We start from the raw sequence: 15318 nt of genomic DNA, 5'->3' as shown, positions 1-15318 counted from the left end.
TATCCTACCGCGCCAGACACCAGTTGTAACGGGACCGAGCTTGCCCCTAATACTTTTGTAAACGACTGATGGAGAAGACTAGCCTTCTAAACATACAAGTGGTAGCGTAGTATCAAAGACTAGAATTCTCCCCAAGATATGTGGAATCAGTGATGCATGAAAGGAGACGTAACAGGTAAAAATGAGACTTGACAATTCTGTTTTATATTTGCTTCTTTTGTTATATCTTGTATTGTTATTTTGCTCTCATATTTGTCTTATCACATCACAATTCATAAATACAAGTAAACACTGGTAAATACACAATCTCTGTTGATGATCATGACGATATTTCCTTATTTCTCTGTTTTAAATCCAAATAAATTACCAATAAATGCTGCGAAAAGTACATATACTATCTGCTTGAATAATCGAAAAGCATAAAAATACAATTTAATCAACAGAATCTCTCATCACATGACATAGTCGTAGGCTAGGCCAAGGCCTAGTAGGCCTACTACAGAGTATCCATGCCTGTACACCAAATACGAGCTTGCCATGCAACAATGAACCTTTTGGCGGCTGCGTTCAAAGCGTAAGCTCCGTTACTATGGATATCGCGCAGTCACTCCGCGTCAGGAGCTCACTTTCGAAAAGATTTTGAACATGACGAAATTTAATAACTAGAACTGCTAGCGTTTTTAAATCAGGAATCAAACTGATGACCCCTTTTGACCATGTAAAACATAAAAATACTCAAAAATATCTTAAAATTCTACATCCTTAAACAATTACATCTTAAATAATCCAAAGTTTGATCAACAAAAGTCGTTTTTAAGAAATTTACAATTTTAGGAAAAACTTGTTTACGTTCAGACGATTGCTGGCCGGGGAATTTCAAAATGACAAATCTAAAATTCTTTGCAACAACACATGAAAAACCTGAATTTTGTCCTCAAGATTTACTCGTAGACGGTATGTAATGCCTTATTTTGTTCCTGACAAAATTATTTACACAATATTATAAGATCTCTGTACAACTTCTAGCAGAATAGTGAAATTTTGAAGCCAAATTCGCATTTACGACATGACAAATTTCTCTGCCGTATTTTCAACCCACGGCAAAAACTGACGATCGACAGGTAAACAAATCCAAATATTTACAAAAATATACCTTGTGCAGAGCCATGCAATCATTTTAAAATGCATAATCACAATCAAAAACTACCACGAACACGTGAGCATCGTGACTTTTCTCTAAATATGAATTTGACAAGAGCTGAATTCGCCATTGACAACACACGGGAGGTAAGCTTAAAAACAGGCCAAAAATCTGAAATCGCATTTTGGCTCTCCGTTTCACTATAGTATGGTGACCCAAGTGAAGTCCAGCTGGTTAGGATGACAGTTTGACCACTGTGTTTTTAAGACTAACTTTCATGCTCATGGCAATTGCCATGGCAACTGGCTGTCAAAGCTGAAAACATTTGAAGAAAGCATGGATTCAAAAGTTTTAAGGATATGTACATGAAATGAGTACCATATTTTGAAAATCAAACTGGACATAATTAATGCCAAACAGTGCTTTTCTGGAAAATATACTGTCAAAACTGGAAAATATACTGTCATTTTGAAAATATGACATGTTTTTTATATTTTTTAATTTTTATTATGTTTTTGTGATTTTTGTGTTTACTCTTTTTTTTAAAACTTTATTTCCACCTAGGTCAGCAAATTCGAGGTCAGATTATAGGTCAACGTCTAGGGTACATTCAGTATGCTAGCTTCAGTCCTGATGATATGCTGGTTGCTGTCTGTATTGAAAAGGATGTACTCATATTAGACTCTAATGTAAGTAATCTTGCTACCCAACAGCGATTGGTATTTGTTTACAAGTTTATTTGTTCATATGCAGGGCACAGTGAAGCTGTGTTAATACCCAGAGGTTTAACCTATTAACAGAAAATGATATCATGAATGTAGAGAAAGTTTCATTGAATTTGAAACTAAAGTTTTCTTGAAAATGTCATTTTCATGTTGATTTTAATTTTTTATGCTCATTACTTATATTTATTCTCAGGCTACATTGTAGAGCCAAATTTGAACCAACACTTCTTGAGATATTCCATTTTCATATTGGCAAAAAATGTAAAAAAAACCCCAAAAAAAAAACAAAACAAAAGAAGGTTTTTTTAGTTATGTCTCAATCCAGTTTTACTAATATGTTCTTACTTCACTCAATAACATCACATGATATATATTTGGAATTGGCAAAAGATCTGTAAGATCTGAATCAAAAATAGAATCAAGCTGAATACTAAGTTATGTGATCGGAGATTGGTAATTGATAACTTGCACCAAATTACATCAAATTGATAGCCTATTTTTTACTTTCACAGCAAGAACGTTTAGACACAACTTTAGATGGCCACACAGCCAGAGTGACCTGTGCAGAGTTTAGCCCACACCAGGAAGCTACAGTAGTGTCAATATCAGATGACAGGACGTTTAAGGTAGGTCTTAAAAAGTTGCACAGTTTGTATAGAAATCAAAAAGTTTGAGAATCTTTTGCTTGTGATCTTGACAGAAAGTACAGGTTAATTATGGAACACAGAGAGAACATATTTTGATATTTGGCTAATCCAGTTGAAATCCATATGCACCCTATGGAAGACGCCCCTTAATCTCCCACACAGGGAGTGCAAATTTCAAATGGGGCTAGTACCTGAATGTGTGACTCCATTTAAAATCTACACCCCATGTGTCAGAGATTAGGGTCATATGCTCATATCTTCCATTAGGGGTGTATGGATTTCAACTGGAATACCATCAACCATAGCCCATTTAACCCATTTAAGGGTGGTCTTAACCCTGGAATTATGGAAACTTTCGGGCTTCATAACTGCAAAATTATTAGTCTAAAGAATATAAAAGTATACATTTTTAGACTGGAAATGATCAAGTCATTTCCATTCTAAAAATGTATACTTTATATTCTTTAGACTAATAATTTAGCAGTTATGAGGCCCGGAAAGTTTTCATAATTCCAGGGTTCAGACCAACCTTAAGTTGGTAATATAATTGAATACGTCTGCATGATGTAATCAAGGTTTTATTGTTAACCTCAATTGATTTGAATGCGCCACATCCCAGTGTGCTGTTAACTATTGTAAATTGTATATAGATTTTTGTGAAGAATTAACCATTTTTTTCAGTAAAGAGCACATTAAAACAGTTGTAGCATTTTTTTAAATTTATTTTTATGATACCATAGATTTGGGACATTAGCAAGGGTTGTCTTCTTTTCCAGTCAACAATCATATCAGGTAAGATGCTTGTCCCTCTAAGTGAGGAGAGTATTGAGGGAGAATGATAAGAAAGAGAAGAGAGGGAGAATGGGGGAAGAGAGGACAGGAAGAAGAAAGAGAGAGAAAGAATAAAAAAGATGCAGCAGAGAAAAAGAGGGAGGGAGAAGAGATTAGTGCTAACTGTTGTCAACATGCATTATAATAAAATGTCGATAAAATTTGGTGATGTCAACAATAAAAGGAAGAAAATGTCAGGAAAACTAGACACTACTATCTATGCTTGCTGTATAAAAGCTTATTGTATATCCAATATATAACCAAATTATGATGGATTTCTTTAACTTTGTGAACCAATTTGAATGATTCCCATACCAATCCAGAATGTATGTTGCCATTCAGGATTTAATAATTCCAACATGTCGACATCAGAAAATATTTCCACAACAGTATTAGATCAGAGAGAAGGAAGCGATTTTGCCGGCTTACATGCACTTATTTTTTCCAGTTTTACCCCTCCCCAGACATTCACTTATAAGCATTATAAACGCCATTATTATTAAATTGTTTGTTTGTTCTTCTGAACAGCATCACCATTTCTGAGTCTATCCATGGACCCAGCCAATGAGCACTTTGCAGTAGGCACATCAGATGGTCAAATTAGAGTTTATGACATGGTAGAGGACTACAGACTGCTCCATCATGTTGATGTTGCTAAGATTCTAAGAAGAAAGAGAGAGGCTGATGAAGAGCTGAAGAAGGCAGCAGCTAACACAGGTAATAATAATAAAATAAATAAATTTGGGGATTATGATGCTAACCCACAGATTTTTACTTACCACTGTGGCCCAAGACACACCATATAAACATTAAACAACATTCAGGGACACATGCAGCTCAATATAGGTGCAGTCTCCTAGTCTAACCCCCTATATTGAGATATTAAGATAATTATTATAACCATTGAAACCAGGATCAGCTACCCGAGTAACATATGTGATGCGATCAAGCAGAATGAGTTGGATGTCAGGAATATTGATTTTGAGATATAGCCAATATTAGTATTCAACTTTTTTTGTATTTTATTGTTCTGAGCAACACTAAAATGGCTATATCTCTGCAACCGTGAATCATATTATGATGGGGTTTTCTGGCAAAATAAAGCTTTGAGAATGGCCTATGTACTCAAGTTTGATTTTGATTTTGATTGACATCAGACTCATTTTACTTGATCGCATCACATATAGGTATGAACCGAGAAAATTGCACAGCTGTTCCTTGGCCAGGTGAATTTCAAGTTATGCACAGTTATTTCATGAGATTTTTCAACCACACTTCATTGTAGACCTCAAACTCATGACCTATTGTACTGATGTCTGGTGCCCTGTCAACTGCACTAATTTGACTGCCTGGTATGCCGATCTTCTAGCAAGGTACCAAACTACTAATCCACAATACAAGTCATGGATTAGAAGGGTAATTTTATGCTTACATCCAGGCTTGCTTCATCCCTTATGAATATTATCATCACATGTAGTACAATGCAATGAAATGCAAAAAAAACAAAAAAACAAATACACATGTGGTTCACCTCAAGTTTGGTAATGACGTCAATGCCCTACATGTATGCTCTGTGCGATTAACTTGATATGCGTGTGATTCTATACTGTGCCCAACGAAATACACACCTACATCACTATGCATTTTCAAGTGAAAGAAGAGAGGATCGGACAACATCGTTTGTCCAAAATGTGCAAGATTATATGAGGTCAGTATAATGTTAACAGAAATCATTAACGTTTGGTATGCTTAATATCTAAATTTAGGCAGCTCAAGTATCTGAGCTGTTTACCAACTGCACTTCCCACTGTAACACTTTCTGGCTCTTCCATGCAATGGCCACAATTGTTTGTGGTAATATTAAATAATGTAATAGTACATAATTTTCATTTTCTTTTTCTGTATTCTCTTGTTTTGAAATAGGACCAAAGACAATCAGTAGTCAGCCGCTATGGAAAAAGCCTGTCGATAATGACACTGATGCTGAATTGATGGAAGATTATGATATTGGTACATCTTCAGAAGCTGGAGAGGCTATATTAGGCCTGTTCTTTGCTGTTAGACCTAGTAGGATTCGTCCCAGTGGCAATCATCCTAAAGCAACCTTCCTTATGCCTGATGAATCACATATGGAGTAAGACTCAATCACACAAACAGATAATCATTTTTTAAATAATTAAACCATGCCGTGTGAAATTTCAGCCAGGTTATGTTTGACATAAAAGTTAAAAGCAAAAATAAACATTGCTGTACAGCCTGACCAAATTATAGTCTGTGCCACTGCCGTTAAAAGTATGTTAAGAAAATCAAATGATTTGTAGACCATCTGCAAGGGCTTATTATGTTATTATATTATGTTCACCAAAGACACTTTTTAATGTACCAATATTCCAGGATCTGAATCTCATACATTGGGCAACCTAAAATAAACCTTTGCATCCAGGATCAACACTTGTGTGCTCTGTATGGGCAATTGTAATTTGGGACAATCAAAAGTAAATTCTTCATCACCAAGATTGTCCAGGTAGTTGTTGTTTTCTTCATATGAGAGCAAACTCAATCACATCAAATGAAAATAAGCTTGCCAAAATTAGCAGTGTTCAGGGTATCTTCCAAGTATCAAAGATAAACATTTGTGGCACTCAGAACTTATTTATGATTATATAATGATTTTTTAAAACCTGTATCTGTCTACTCTGTATTTTATTACAAATCTGCATTTATTTATTTTTTGTTTTACAGTGAGTTGTTAGATGTAGCTCCCACACTCTTGATAGGAACTCCTGGTGCAATCCTTCACATAAATGCACATAGTTTTGAACTGACTAAATGTGTTGATTTTAAAGGTAATATCATTGTGGTATTTTGTGGTATCTATTGGTGTTAGGGTTAATACATAGATTTTGGCTTTACCACTAGTAGGCAATGTTAGCACATCTATGACATTAACAAAGTTGCCAAAATCTGAATTTTAATGATTTTTACAATTCTCCGAATAAGCAAATTACTAAATAGACCTTAAACTGAATGTTAACACACATATTACTTGTGATATGAGGAAACTTCACATCATCACTGTGCATGCATGTATCCTATGTGATGCTATGATGCAATCACACTAAGTGTTATATGCTCAGGGAATTGCTGGCAGGGCCAGCGCAACCCCTGTGGCTAGTGCTAATTTACCTGTAGTAGCTTCAAACAAATTACATTTATAGGAACCATTGCAATATATTTTAACATACTCTATTCTTGTAGATCCAGTACCGTCAGAACAGGACTTTGATACAAGTGAGAAGTACATTGATCTGTCAGGCTCATATATTTTTTCACATACTCCAGACTTAAAACAAGTAAGTGTTGTACTTTGATTCCAATGGTGTAGGGTGGAGGGGGGCTGATGGGAAACATTCATCATCATCATCATCATCATTGTCGGTCCACTGCTGGACGAAAGCCTCAGCATGTCTCCGCCAGGTAGCTCTATCTCTTGCCTTGCTGAACCAATTTACTGTTCCCCAGTACTGATCTATCTCGTCTCTCCATCTCTTGCACTGTCTTCCCCGGTTTCTGTTTCCCACCATCGGTCTCCATACAGTAATTGCTGTTCTTCTGCTGATATGCCCTGCCCAATTCCATTTCCTGTGTTTGGCTGTTTCCAAGATGTCTTGAGTCTTTGTTTGATCTCTAACCCATTTGTTTGTCTTTCTGTCTTTGTAGGTTATCCCTAACATGTTCTGTTCCATGTTGTGCTGTGCCGCTTGTAGCTTCTTTTCCATTTTTGCAGTAAGCGTCCATGTCTCAGCCCCATATGTAATAGTTGGAATTATACATTGGTTGAACACTTTCCTTTTCAGGCATATTGGTATCTCTCCTCTCATGATTGCTAAGCTTTCTGTATTGCCTCCATCCAAGCTTGATTCTTCTCTTTATTTCCTGCTCTTGTCCTTTTTCCTTCAAGCTGAACTGCTGTCCCAGGTATATATATTCATTGACTTCTTCTATGTTGCAACCATTTACAGTGACTATTCTTTGCTGGACGAGGGGTCCTGTTATTATTTTTGTTTTCTGCATGTTCATCTTCAGGTCATATTCCTTGCTAGCTTCAGCGAGCTCCCTGAGCATGGTTTCAATTTCTTCCAGGCTTTCTGTTATGATGATAATGGGAAACATTATGTCAAGCAAATAATATTAGAACAATGAAAATCCATGGTTTGTGAGCTCTATTTTTAAAGGCTTTCTGATAGGACTAATTTTCAACTGGCACAAAAATCATCATCATCTAATAGCAGAACTTGATGATTGTTGAAGATAAAATAATATGAGATGAGATGAGAAAATAGACTTAATTCAGATTTTATAACAAAATAAATTGTTGCAGTGGCTTGACAGCCTGAAAAGAACACCCTCTTTACAAAATTATGCAATAAAAGTTCACGGGGTGGAGCTGTCAATTTGAATACACTGCGTTCTACTCTGTTTGCACATAATACATTTAAGAAAACCTTTTTCCTGATTCTTTGGAATCATTTAACATGTATATTTTGTTTTAAACTACTACACAATATCATATACTCTTATTTCATTTTCCTAGGTGTATTGCTTAGCTGGTAGTCTTTTCCAAAACTTTGTTGATGTTATAAGAATCCTGTGTGCGACACATCAGGACAGTAGAGATGAAACGGCAGATAACCTTACCAAAGATCTGTCAGTGAAATTGAATCTTGAAGCTAATCCAGAAGGAACTGAAAATCAGTCTAGCATGGTTAGTGCTAATGCTGATGCACATGAAGAGACAGTCACAGTATTATCCAGGTATGAATGCAAAAATGTGGAAGTATCATGATGGTTGTACAAATGTTTATATTACCCCAGAGTAGTCAGCTCATACAAACATTGAAAAAATAAACACAAAGCATTCAAAATAATTGGTTGTCTGGAACTAGCCAGAGGCAACCAAAACAAAAATGAGAGAACAACCAAAATCTGTATGCAAACTTGTAGTTCACAGTCTTCATTAATTTCAGCTTACCATTGCTATTGAAAATGGCAGAAGGTAGGCCTATATCTACGGAATAAAAGAAACTGTCAAAATGCATTTTAGTAAAATAAATTATAAGAAATGAGATTTGTGGTGAGAATTGTAGTATAAACAAAAATATGTTGATAGTTGCTGGCAATTCAGAGCATGTGTAGTTACTACTTTGCCCAATTGTTTCCCCCATAAGCTCTGATGCTGCGAGCAAGTACAAAATTGATTTTCCCAGTTTGGATCTGTTGCCCAGTTACATCTGTTGAAAAAGTATGCTGAATTAAGACTGACTTCAGTCTAGGTTTACAGTCAGCCCTTTTAGTGAGTACCAACAACTGATTACATTATTTGAATTTTTATTTCCAGTGTGCCTTTGAGTGAAAATTCACTTTTGAGAGAAGAACTTGTGCCAAAAACAAAACCATCCTCTGCTGGACAAAAAGGTAAACCAGGAATGAAGACTGCAAAGAAGACTAGCAGTGGTGTTCAAAACCAAGCCTTGACATTCAAATCCAAGATCAGGTCATCTGGGTACACTGATGCACCACCAAGGTAGAGTTATTGGGGAATTTAAAATTTGTTTGCAAATATTTGATGAAAGAAAGGGTAATTGGGCAACTTCAAAACTTGCTGCCACTCCCACATTACCTCCACCATTGCCCTGGGGCTAGATCCAGATTGCTGCCAATTCCAAATTACTCCACCATCACCTCAGGGCACAATCCAGGTTGCTGTCACTCCCACATTACTCCCCCATCACCCTGGGGCAAAATCCAGGTTACTGCCACTCCCACATTACCCCCATCATCCCGGGCCATCATCACCCTGGGGCAAGATCATCTTACTTTTACCCACTTGGTTTAAAATTCCAGAAGAAAAAATAACTCATTATTTGTTTCTGTTCACAGAATGAAGATGCACTCTCCTCAAACAAGTTCCTCAAAGTCAAGTTCCCTGAAGCAGTCAAAATCACTTTCAACAGGGAAGAAGTAAGTAGTTGTTAGCTGTTTACACTATTATATAGCTTATATATAATATTGAATGGCTTTGAGAGTGATACAATAATATATTTACTTTTATGAAGCTTGGGCAAACTTATTATAAATTGAGAGAGAGAAAAAAAGTCAGGACTTGTGGAGATTGAACACGGGTCACTTGATTACCAGTTGGGATCTAATACCACACTACACTACCTGAGTTCTCAAATTTATTTTTTTCAAAGTATAGATTAAACATTTTAAATTGGCTAGTTTCAGGTGAATTAGGAATCTTATCCAAAATAAAGTTACAAAAGACTTGATGTATCAAAATTGCGCAAAACTAATCATGATGTCAACTTTAATATATTTTCTTTTTATAGAGCTCTGTTGAAAGAATACCCTTTGGATGCTGAGCCTCCAACAACGATGAAAACCAAACTCAATGTTGTAGAAAAGACTTCTCCCATAAATTGTATCAGATTCTCAGGTAAGTTGGCCTATTGGTAATCAAGAAATAATGGTCAAATTGTTGTCTGCATCACATATTGTCGTATCTCAAAAGGCTGCCTTGTGTGATATATATTTCACATGCTTCTTTATTTTATGAATGGTCATGAGATTGTAATATTTTGATAATACCTGAAAATTAATATATATAAAGTTAATTTTACAGTGTATTGCTTTACAATAGACAACAATAATGAACAAGTAAAAGAGTCCAAGAGCAGAAATATTTGGTGTCAAACCACATTTGTATACATTTATTTATGTAGCAAAATTAAACAATTTTCGGTCATAGACCTTTGTCAAGTGATGACCTTTTGCGTGCCGGAAAACAAAGGAAGAGGAGAGCACAGAAACGCATAGAATGAAAGGCGCGAGGTCTAGCGCAACGCAAAGGGGGAAGACACACAAAAGGTCAAAATCAAAATTACTGCAAAGAAAAATGAAGAAAATAAATAAAGAAAGAAAAGTAAAGTAAAGAGGAAAGAAGAGAAGAAAAAAGAAAAGAAAAGAAAAGAGAAAAAGAAAAGACAAGAGAAGATAAAAGAAAAGAAATGAAGAAAAGAAAAGAAAAGATAAGAAAAGAAAAGAAAATAAAAGAAAAGAAAAAAAAGAAAAGAAAAAAGAAGACAAGACAAGAAAAAGAAAAGAAGAGAAGAAAAGAAGAAAAGAAAAGAAAAGAAAAGAAAAGAAAGGAAATACAAAAGATGAAAGTAATGTGAAAAGTTAAATATTAATGTTGAAGACATTAAATTGAATGTTCATCCCATTGGGTTGAAGTGTGCCAAGATTAAATATGATGCGTTGTTCCTCGACTTTCCGTTTGTGAGTATTATGCACTTGGGTGAGAGCGGTAACGGTAAGGTCCGTGATGGTATGACTATCCCCTCTAAAATGTTGAGGGACGGGTTTGGCGGTGTCACGTATGAGGACGTCTCGTCTATGTTCGGTGAACAATAATGAACAAAATACACTCAAGCTTTTGAGCTATGACAGTATATGATACAGACTGCAAAATATAGAATGCTGTTAAAGTTTGTTTGGCATATATAAGGCGGAAAAAAAATAAGACTCAACACTGTGTATGATATAGAATGGCGTGCACGCTGTTGGGCGCAGTGCTTACGTTAGGCGTGCGTTACGCAATGCGTGGCTATCACATGCTTATGTAAATTTACCCGTGCGTAAGTTGGGACTTTATTGACACACGCGCAGTAACAAAAGCCAAATAATTTCTGCCGTATATAAACAGAACAAACTTTAGTGCTTCACATCTCTTATAAATATTTCTTTGTATTGTATGTTTGTTTGTTTGTTTGTTTGTTTGTTTCATTTTTGTTAGATACCTTCTTTCATCTCCCTAGCTGAGGTAGTTAGTAGAAGGTATGAAAGAAAAAGAACTGAAATAAATGTACACTGCGTCATGAAAAGCTGAACAGCTCTCACTACCATCATTGCAAATAGCTGTAGGAGTCAACTTTAGTTTATAACTCCCTGGATATCAAACCTGATGTTGCCATAAATTAAATACCTCCATAGCAGGATGTTTGATGATGACAGGTAGCCTAAGTTTACCTATCAATTGGTTTCTGTGGGACCAAAATCCCTCCTTAGGTACAACATCTGATGATCTGTGATACACAAAATATACAACATGGTTGGAGGGAAATTATAATGAATACTACTGGTCTTGACGACTTGGTTTGAAGTACTTCCTGAAATGCAGCAGAATCATCCATGTTTTACTATAACTTAAAAATAGTTGCTTCACTTGAGTGTAAATGATGCAGACAGGACATGTCTGTGACAACTTAAGATAAGGAATGTGGTCTACCTGTGGGACAGGTAACCTGATTAATAAACATTAAGGAAATGATTGCAATAAGTGGTCTAATACTTAACATACTGTAAAGCACACTATTTTTGCATCACATAATATTTGTGGTTTGCATTTTTGCAGCATGTAATTTTCATGAAATTTATACATTTCCTTAAAGGCCTATAGAAAAAGAAATATTTATGTGTGTGACATTTTTGCAAATCTATATCTCGTACTCATCAATTGCTTTCTGTGAGACCAAAAATTCTCCTTAGGTGCGTGCAACATCTGATGTGTGATATATAACATGGTTTGAGGTCAACCATAATAAATACTACTCCTCTTGACATCTTGGTTTGAAGTACTTCCTGAAATGCAGCAGAATCATCCATGTTGTATTTGTTTTACAATATCTTAAAATAGTTATTTCCACTTAGGCGTAAATGATCCAGGCAGGACATGCCGTTAAGTGACTGTGACAACTTAAGATAAGGAATGTGGTTTACCTGTGGATTAAATAGGTAACCTGATTGATCAACATTAAAGAAATGATTGCAGAAACTGGTCCACTTTTAAGTACCATATAGTTAAACATACTGTTAAGCACATTATCAGGACAATTTTTTTACGGGCTGAAAAGAAGCATTGTTGTGGCATGTAATTTCCATGAAATTGAAACATTATTTAAGGTCTAGATGAAAAAGAAATATTTGTGAGCATGAAATGTTTGCAAATCTATGTCACTCGCAAAATTTTCATGCACATGGATATTTCATACTTGACAATATAACTCTTTGATTGATTATTTGAGCATATATGACGTGTCATGTCAAAAGCAGACACTTTTGAGCAGGATCGTAAATGGAGAAATAGCCAAAAATCTGCCGGGGTTGATTTTTTTTTCACAATTTGGATTTGTTCTTGAATTTGTGATGTTATTAATGTTTAAAATATTGTCTGATAGTTTCAGACCAGAATATAACAGGCATCTTGTATTTTTTGAGACATTTTTAAAGGTAATTCCCAACATTGTCAATAATATTTTTAAAGGCCGATATCTCAATTTCCAATTTTATAATACCATAACTTACGAACTCAATATCTTCACTTAGAAATGTCCGATTTCATTGGGGAAAACAGCGTTGTGGAGGAAAATATGTCTATATTTATGATATATGTAAAAACCTCTAAATTGATAACCTGCCCAAAAGTCTCTGGTTTTGACATGACACATCACATATTTGCATTGTGGCGGGAAAACTACATAGAGTTGGCAACCTTCTCCTGTCAAGAAAAGGACTAAAAAGGCTCAAAATCTGCTAGCTACTACTATTTTATAAATATGGGATTTAGTTAACTATTATATTCATTTTCCAGAAATGAGAAAATAATTATTTTTTTTTCTTTTTCAGATGATGGTCAATATTTAGCTTGTGCAATGGCTGATAAATCAGCGCAACTATTCAAAATGCCACTCACTGGCAAAGGCAGTAGTTTTACAGGTAATGTTTGTATTATGATAAAACTATTTTTGTTTAAATGTATTGGAATAACATTGACACTAGTGTTTGTTTATCGATACCAATTTCCAAAATGGTTGTAGGATTTGTCCAAATTTGATTCAAATGTGAAATCATGTGATGCAGTTGTAGAAATATTGAAGAAGTATTTTATTGAACTTTTTGATTTTATTCAATTTGATTTCAACAACTTTATACCTGTACCTTTATACAGGAGCCAAACATTGTTAATCTGTGATAAATCCACACTTAGCCAGTAGCGTACAGGCGATTGCAAGTTAGTAGAAGTGCGCATATGTGTTACGCATTTCCCCTTAAAATTTGCCATGTTTGGAACTTGTGCTACATGTTGTTTTCATTATTTAGGAGGAAGTGGCTAAACATTGTTCTTTTATTCTGTAGTTTTATTGCTCATATCAACAACAAAATCATCAACCGTACAATGTTGAGTGGCAATGACTAAACTGAACATTCTTCGTGAAATAATCCTGTGAATTTGATGATCTTAGGCTTGTTTTCATTGTTGAAAGTTATTTAATCATGTTTCGCAGTTGTTTATCTCTTTTAGCAACTCGTGTCCGGTGCGTTTGCATGGTTTTTCATGGAAATAAACCATGCAGATGATGAGGATGCATCATTGTTAAACGGTGATGAACAACAGTGAAACATGATTGAATCCCTAAGTGAAATTTTGTTGATCCATTACATATCATGATATAGTGTAATAATTTATTGATCAAGCTCCGCAAGTATATTTCCAATAATGTCTTGTGATTCATGAGATTATAATTAAGAATAACAAACAATGTTTGCCATATGTGGTGTGATCAAGCAAAATCAGTCTGAAGTCAGGCATATTCAATTTTCATTTTCTACTTTGATGTATAAAACATTTTGCAGAAAACCCCATTGAAATTTGACAAATTGTTCCAAAGATATGAGCAGTTGAAGGGTTTTCAAAACAATAGGAAAGAAGAAATTATTTCCTATGTTTGCCTATAGCTCAAAATCAACATTTCCAAATTCCGGCTGATTTAGCTTGATCACATCACATATGACCAGCTTAGTTATAACAACCATTCTCATAATATAGTTATGGTTATTTCTATTTCACTTCTAAACCTGCAGATGTTGTTTCCTCATTGCAGTAATAAAAATGCTCTATTGATTTTCAACAAGGATATTTGTAATTCTTCAAAAAGCAATTTAAAAATGGAAAGTTTAATTATGTGGCAATATGGATCAGTATGTATGTTTGGAATTGTGTGAATCACATTGATATAAAATTGGATCGATTGAGCCCATATTTATTGGTCGAGCTATGAGTTTTAAAATATTGGGCGAGACGTAGTCGAGTCCAATATTTTAAAATTCATAGCGAGACCAATAAATATTGGGCGTAAAACAGCCAATTTTATCATTATTATGTGTTGGATCCAATATTTTCACACACTTGGCTTCATCAAAACATAATAATGTTTAAACCTTGTGTTACAGGTCACAATGGGTGTGTGAATTGTGTCTCTTGGAGCCATGATAACCAATGGATGTTGACATGTTCTGATGATAAGACAGCTAAGATATGGAATAAGACTGCTACAGATCCCATCATGACCTTGTCAACTATAAAAGATAACTTTGCTGTCGACAAAGAAGGACAGAAACCAGTGGCTAATAAGGTATGCTGATTACCAATGTAATTTTGATAGTGCAGGTTTTGTGTGTGTGGGGGGGGGGGGTCTCACCTGAAAGTAAAAGCCTTGGTGATCATATAATCTGTAATCTGTGTGTCCATTGGTGATCAATATCTTGTGGTTGTGTGTGCTCCAGATTGATGTTAAGTATCAAACATTGTAGAGTAGGTTTTTCAGTTCAACAGCTAACAAAGATATGAAAATAAGATACTACTTTATGCATACATATTTTGACCATAATGATTTTGTGGATACTTTTGTGAGAAAGTTTGATAGTAATGAGACCAACTTGGGCTATTTCAGTTGAAATATATGCCCCCTATGGAAAACATGACCTTAATCTCCTACACAGGGTGTGTGAATTACAAATGGGGTTACTTAAGGTTGGTCTGAACCCTGGAATTATGGAAACTTTCGGGCCTCAT

At 35.2% G+C, this 15318-nt stretch overlaps 1 protein-coding gene across 1 annotated transcript in view; it reads left to right on the top strand.

Moving 5' to 3' along the window:
• The window catches only part of LOC140152989 (WD repeat-containing protein 27-like), a 73553-nt gene that overhangs the window by 11187 nt on the left and 47048 nt on the right, over positions 1 to 15318 (top strand). Inside the window, exons 4-16 of the mRNA XM_072175559.1 lie at positions 1706 to 1830; positions 2379 to 2492; positions 3254 to 3305; positions 3873 to 4061; positions 5268 to 5478; positions 6087 to 6190; positions 6603 to 6697; positions 7939 to 8159; positions 8743 to 8928; positions 9285 to 9365; positions 9737 to 9843; positions 13092 to 13181; positions 14697 to 14878. Coding sequence (XP_072031660.1) covers positions 1706 to 1830; positions 2379 to 2492; positions 3254 to 3305; positions 3873 to 4061; positions 5268 to 5478; positions 6087 to 6190; positions 6603 to 6697; positions 7939 to 8159; positions 8743 to 8928; positions 9285 to 9365; positions 9737 to 9843; positions 13092 to 13181; positions 14697 to 14878 — 1757 coding nt within the window. The remainder of the gene's footprint in view (positions 1 to 1705; positions 1831 to 2378; positions 2493 to 3253; positions 3306 to 3872; positions 4062 to 5267; positions 5479 to 6086; positions 6191 to 6602; positions 6698 to 7938; positions 8160 to 8742; positions 8929 to 9284; positions 9366 to 9736; positions 9844 to 13091; positions 13182 to 14696; positions 14879 to 15318) is intronic.

The sequence above is a fragment of the Amphiura filiformis genome, chromosome 5, assembly GCF_039555335.1.
Source record: "Amphiura filiformis chromosome 5, Afil_fr2py, whole genome shotgun sequence".
In the NCBI taxonomy this organism is placed as follows: Eukaryota; Metazoa; Echinodermata; class Ophiuroidea; order Amphilepidida; family Amphiuridae; genus Amphiura; species Amphiura filiformis.
This window is presented reverse-complemented; position numbering and strand designations above follow the sequence as displayed.